General features: G+C 59.0%; 1 protein-coding gene across 1 annotated transcript; it reads right to left on the reverse strand.

Moving 5' to 3' along the window:
* Positions 1–579: 579 nt before the first annotated feature.
* Positions 580–5,232, reverse strand: LOC114008152 (G protein-activated inward rectifier potassium channel 4-like). Its single transcript, XM_027772697.1, has one exon. It carries the CDS (start codon positions 5,230–5,232, stop codon positions 4,912–4,914), a length of 321 nt encoding a protein of 106 aa, XP_027628498.1. The 3' UTR covers positions 580–4,911.
* Between the last annotated feature and the right edge of the window lie 1,300 nt (positions 5,233–6,532).

The following is a 6,532-nucleotide window of genomic DNA, read 5'->3' on the forward strand; positions in this document are numbered from 1 at the left end:
GGGACCAGCAGACGTGGTAACAGCCTGTATACCATTGTCACTGGACTCCCACATAGTCAACCGTGACTTGAGTCCCAGATCCGGCGGCTTGAAACTCATGCCAAGCGTGTGAACATGGGTGCCCGAAATCCCACGAGGAGAATGGAGAAGGGATTGCGGCCTAGCCAACCCCCTAGGGAGTGAGCTCCTGCTTTCCGTCTCTCTGTGCCTATCTGTCTGTACGGCGAGTGTACATGTCCTATAGCAAATCTCTCTCTCAAAAAACACAAAACTCCATGGGGCGAGCAATCCACTGATCCCTGTGGGCTGTCTGTCCTCCCAGCATCCCTACCTGAAGTCCGGCCTGAAGGCGATGGTGTTAGGATCTGGGGGTGACGGCCCTGAGGGAGGGGCGTCGTGAACACCATCAGGCCTGGGGAAGCCTCAAAACAGGCCTCTCAGCACAGAACCTCCTTTTTCGTTTTTATTCCATTTTATTTATGATGATGATGATTTTAATTTGCTATAGGGCTTGTGCACTCACCATAGCGAGAGAGAGAGAGAGAGAGCGAGTGAGAAAGCAAGCTGCCAGGTCTGGGACTTGAACCCTGGTTGGCCACGTGGGAGTCCAGTGCCTTAGCCAGCTACCCACCCGCCGGCCCCCATGGAACCTCTTGACGTGGATCTTGGACTCCCAGCCCCAGGCTGGAGGTCGACGAGTGCTGCCTGGGAGTCGTGCAGACCGTGGTGCTGCGGGCCTCGGGGCGTCTGGACAGCCGTGAGCTGGTGCGCCCAGCACATGTGCTGTCAGGACTCCGCGGCAGACGACAGGAGGTGAAGGGACCGAAACACGACAACCCAGAGGCCCCCTGGGCAGCACGTGGGGTCTGCGTGGCATCGTTCACTTGTTACTTAAGTTGATTTCTTTATTCCTTCATGAGTGAGAGAGGCAGAGGGGGAGAGGCAGGGTCTTGGCCCCACAGCCTGTCCGGAGCCGGGCACGCATGTGCTGGTACACGCAGGGAGGGCTGTGGGCTCCGCCGAGCCCCCTCCCATGTGGTCAGCTGCGGGAGCACCACATTACAGCTGTGCCCGCTCGGCACCCTGTGCCCAAGGTGGTCGGTGCGGAGGGCGCCCTGTCTGACGCCCAGGCTCCTGCCCTCCTGGCCCCTGCAGATGTGTGCACAGGCGGGCTCAGCAGCACTGACCCTCACGGCCTAGGGAGCAGTGAGCAGACCCAGGCGTGGCCACACGAAGGGCAGAATTCCTGTCTGGTGCTTTGCCTGCCAAGGGAGGGGGCGAAGGCGCTCCCAGTGTGCAGCTGAACAGAAGCGCATGGCGGAAAGTCTGCCCTGGCCAGCCCTCAGGGCCGCCGGCATTCGGTGAACGCGTGTCCCTCTTCCCAGCTGTCTCCACGGGGCAGAGCCAGCGGGCTCCTCTCCGAGGGCAGCAGATGGCAGGTGAATCTCCGGGCTTCCTGTGAAGAGTCCCGACTCGCTGCCAACATTAACCATCACGACTTCCTCTGCCCCCACCTCGTCTGTTGATAGTGTCTATTATTTGGTGAGTTTGTGAGAGAGCCTGGATGGCCAGGCCTGGGCTCCCTAAAGTAGATACTTTCAGCGATTTGCAAGGACTGAATATTTTTACAGTTACGCATTACTTATGTAACGTGAGTTTGGAATACCTAACCTTCCAGACCCTTGGAAGTTTCTCAGAGGCAGAGTGAATGGCCAAGCATGAGTGTCCGTACGGCCCCCTGCGTCTCCCCTAGGCCTCCCCAAGGCCACCCCCACCCCCACGCAGCCGCTCTCTCCACGTCCCCCTCTCGCCCACCCTCTCCCTCCTTTCCGCTGCAGGCTGGCATTGCGAGGCCACCGGAAGCGGAGGCAGGTGTGCAATCCGATGTGAATTTGAATGGAGGCCCGGGCCCTCTGCTGAGCATGGAGAGCGACTCCCATCCCGTAGGGGCTAATCCACTTTACTGGGGGAGGTTTTGGCAGTGCAGTGGCAAACTCCAGTGACGGATGGGTTTTTGGCAAAGCCTGCACAGAGAAGGGGTCTGACATGGCAGTGTGCTGGGAAGCGTTCTTGGCAAACTCCCAGCTGAGCAGAGTGCGTGGCCTCTCCTCGAAAGCAGTCCTTCCCCCAGTTCTCACAGCTCAGTGGTTCTCTGGAACGCAGGAGGAAGGTGTTCTTCAGCTGGCCTGCCCTGGAGGACGCTGCGAGCAGAGAGTCGGAGCCCTAAGCACAGTTCACAGACCCGTTCACATCGCGGAAGAGCAGGCTCTCCTCCCGGCTGCCACGGGCCTGAGGGTCTACAGAGTGGCCTCGGCTATCACCGTCTGTGGCCTTGAGCCGGGTGGTCCTGTCAGAGCCTCAGCTGTCGGTGGGTGAGAAGGGTTCCCGGGAACTCCTCTGCAGTGGGACCAGGCCCACACCTATCTGGTGTAGGTGCAGGGGCGTCCTCAGGGTGTGGTTTCAGGAGACCGTGGTCAGCTCCTGTGTTTCGGCAGCTTCAGTCTAAGGAATTTCAGTCTCTGGCTCTCCCCTCCCATGAGCCGCATGGATGAGGCACGCTGGAAGGCGGGCCACAGGGTAAGGGGTTTAGAAGAAGGCGCTGAGACCAGGAGTGCAGGGTCCCCTGCAGACAGGCCCTCCCCTTCCAGGCCAGCTTCTTAAGCTTCCCGAGGATCTCCAAGCACAGAAGGAAATGATGAGATGTGGGCTCTGAGACAGCACAGGGAGCCAGAACGCACCGTCTGAAGGGGAGGGTCCCAGACAATGTCAGTACATCCCGGCCCAGGGACCGGGTCTTCTGGGCAATGGTGGCAGTGCCTCCCAGCCACCAGATGGGTGGGGAGAGAGCTAGTGGGAACTTAGCTTCCACGCTCCGTGTGTCTCCCTCCCAGGGGACGTGTCCAGAGAAGTGCACCCACCGAACCTCCGGCCGCTGTCGGACCTGGCCCATGGTAAGTCCATGGTTATTCTAGAGGACGATTGGAAGAACTTTCTCAACTTTATTCGGGTCCATGGGTCACCAAGAAGGGATTTCTTTGGGATACGAAGGGTGATCTTGTTGCACTGAGGTTCCGCGACAGCAGCACCATCCCCATGGAAGTCGTGCCTCCCTACCAGGGTGTGTGCTGGCCCTGGCCCCTCAGCGAGCTGCAGGGTGGGACCACATTGCTCCCTTCCTGCCCTGCATCCTCCTGGTTTCTGCAAGATGCTGAGAGTGAGCCTTCATCCTGGCTCATGGAGGCCATGGGCAAAGCAAGGGACCTGGAGGAGGCTGTCTGTCTTCCTGTGCTGTCTTAGAGTGTCAAATGGAGGACCAGACCCAAGTCACTGTCTGGCCACAAGGCTGACCACACCCATGGCTTCCCATCCTTGCTCAGCTGCCTCACCTTGGGCTTCCCACCAGGCCACCTCTCCTCTTCTCCCTGGGTCCAGGTCCTAGCGAGCCAGCCTGGGGGACTGGGCCTGTCAGCCAGAGCCGCCTTCCTCCTCTGCTCCTCCTCCTCGCAGCACTCTGCCCCTCCTTCTGGGAGTGCTCCACATCGGGGCGGAAGGCCTCTATTTGCAAAGGCGATAGGGGTGGGCGAAAGGAGTTGCAGGCGTGAGTGGTGACACTGACGTGGCCTGTACCTGGGAGCACAGAGCTCTCCCCAAGTCCCGGCCAGCTCGCAGAGGCCCAGAAGTGCAGCTCAGCACCTGCCACGTGGCCCCTCGCCCAGGGGCCTCCAAAGCTGCTCGCTTTAGGGCATTGCTCTGCCCTCTCTCTGAACAGCCCCTCCCAGTTCTCCCACCAACTCCTCTCGGCCTCCTGTTCCCAGGCTGGGAGGAGGTGGCCCTCTTCTGGGCACCCCGCAATAGCCCACCTCTGGGAACCCTGCCTGTCACCCTGTGGGGAGGCCTGAGTCTGGTCCAGCCTTGGCCACCGTCTCCTGTCACTGCCCGCGAGCAAGGTGTGGCCAGCCCTGAGGCCGGTGTCCCCGCAGCAGCCAGGCTAGCATGTGTGTCACAGTCCGCACCCCTGTCCCTGGCATCCTGTCCTCTCAGACCCGGCTTATCTCCAGACGCCCCGAAACTGCTCTTGCTCCTCAGATGCCGTAGCAGGTCCGAGGCCGTGAAGGAAACTGGCCCAAGGTTCTTGGGCCAGAAAGCACCAGGAAGAACCGGCCGCTGGGTCCTCCCTCTGGCGGGAGATGCAGGGTGCCGAGTGCCTGGGAGCAACCGGGCCATGCTGATGCCGACTGCGGTGCTCGGAGGTGCTCTGTGGCTCTGGCCACCCTGTAGGAGTCACCCCAGTGGGGGGTGACCTTTCAGACTGGGCACTCAAGCCAGCAGAGGAACGATGCCCTCCTTAAGCAGATCCCAGCGGCTCTGGAAAGACCAAGTCCTCCAAGGCGTCCGTAAGTGTCGCTGGCCTAGACCTCGAAGGCGCTTCTTTAGACCTTAACTGCGAGGCTCGGGAGCTCAGCCCCACCGGAGCTCCCACCTCCACCAGGCAGAATTGCTCCTCCGGGATTGGATTCCAAGACGAGGCTTGGGTTAGGGATGGGGGTGGGGGTGGCAGCCCTCTCTGGGTGGCAACCTCTTGGGTCTGCAAGAGCCAAGGAGGAAAGTGAACCTGGGCAGTCCTCAGAGAGGGTGGGTGCCACCCTGTCACTTTTAAGCGGAAACCTATCCTGGCCCGGCCCTTAGCCAGCCCTGACTGAGGCTTCCGGAGAAGAGGCAGCGCTGCCCTGGGGGGTCCTGCTCCAGAGGCCCTGAGCTGGGAGGAATGAGGGCTGGGTATGCGGACCCTCAGGAGCCTCCAGGGCCCACAAACAGCCCTCTGGGCTAGTTCCCCTTTCCTCCCCTCCCCCAGGCTCTGTAGCATCCATGCTCATAGACCCAGTAAGTGGCGGTCACCGGGAGACCACGGCCTCACATGGAGCCCCTGGTCTCCCGGGACCCACTCAGCTCCTTGTCCTCGCCCTCCTCTTCCTGTTCCGCCTCAGTGTCCTGCCCCACCTTGGCATAGCCCCCCAGCAGGGGGGAGCTGGGGGGGTACTGCAGGAGCCGGCCTTCCCGCTTCATCTCCGCCAGCTCCTTGGCACAGCAGCTGGGTGTGTTGGTCTCGTAGGTGTCGTGAAACGTGTTGTAGTCCACCTCATAGAAGCCCTTTTCCAAGGTGAGCACTGGCGTGAACCGGTGGCCCCAGAGCACCTCGGTGTCCATGTAGGAACTCCGTGCTTGGCAGGTCATGCCTGGAGGAACACAGGCCACATACGTTAGGATGCAGTCATCCACCCATCCACCCATCCGTCCGTCTGTCCGTCCAATAATCCATGCTCTGTCCACTCATCTATCCATCCACTGGTCTTCATTCTTGCGTCTACCCATCTAGCCACCCAAGATTCCATCCAATCTTCTACTCATCCATCTGTTCACTTTTCCTTCCGTCCATCCATCCAAACCTCTGTCCATCCAATCATCTGTTCATCCAGCCATCCACTCACCCATCCTTCAAGTATTGGCTAACATCTACTTTGTGCGAAACATAATGGGGTTGTGGAATGACTAGAACATGATTCTTACCCTGGATAAGCTCAAGATTTGATGGAGGCAGAAAATTAGAAACAGCACATAAAATTCTAGAGTGGGAGGATCAGAAGATGGAATAATGGTTATGTTGCTGGACTTCCATGTAGTTGACAGCAGTTTGAGTCCTGGACCTGGAAGCTTAAAATTCACACTGGGCATGTGTATGTGCATGCCCAAGAGAAGGAATGGTGGCATGGCCATCCACCTGCCACCCCCCCACCCGGGGGTGATTTCTCACTTTCTGTCTCTCTGATGAGCTTATGTGTCCTATAGCAAAAATTTCTCTTAAAAAAATTCTAGAGTAGGGTCTTAGAGACTGGAGCATATCATTTTTGGAACAGCTGGAGGCAAACATAGTTACCGAAATGGCACTCAGGCCTAGGAGACTGGGACGGGAAAAGAGGCAGAAAAGGGGCTGAGCAAAGAGAAACTCAGAGCAGTGGGCAGAGATGCTGACGGGCCTCCGGAGCATACGGGGTTTGTCTGCGGATGGACAGAAGCCTTCGCGCATGCATGTGTGTGTGCATACACATGTGTGCACACGCACACACGCACGCGCACACCACGTGGGTCCTTGATTTGAGGATGCTCCAATGCTTCCATTCTTTCTGTCTGCTCAGTCCTGGCCTTCCCCATGCTATTTTTAGGTGTTGCTTTGTCTCCAGAGAGGAAGGGCGGCTTTGTTTACAGATGCAGACTCTGCTCAGGGCCACAGGGAAGCAGCTCTCAGGTTTCTTTCTTCTGGCCAGGGGAGGTATCAGCTCATGCTCTGTGGGCCCTGAAGGAGGAGCCTTCTCCAGCTCCTGACTTCGGGCTCTCTCTGGGAAAGTCTGGTACAAACCCCATCAAGGTCCAAGGCTGCTCCCCACCCACCTGTGCTCCAATGTCTAGACACCCAGCGCACCCCCAACACACACGCGCGCGCACACACACACACACACACACACACACACACACACCG

The sequence above is a fragment of the Tupaia chinensis genome, unplaced genomic scaffold (assembly GCF_000334495.1).
Source record: "Tupaia chinensis unplaced genomic scaffold, TupChi_1.0 Scaffold000292_1, whole genome shotgun sequence".
Lineage (NCBI taxonomy): Eukaryota > Metazoa > Chordata > Mammalia > Scandentia > Tupaiidae > Tupaia > Tupaia belangeri.

Coding starts and splice junctions, on each gene's coding strand:
- LOC114008152 (XM_027772697.1), bottom strand. CDS start 5,232: ATGACCTGCCAAGCACGGAGTTCCTACATGGACACCGAGGTGCTCTGG.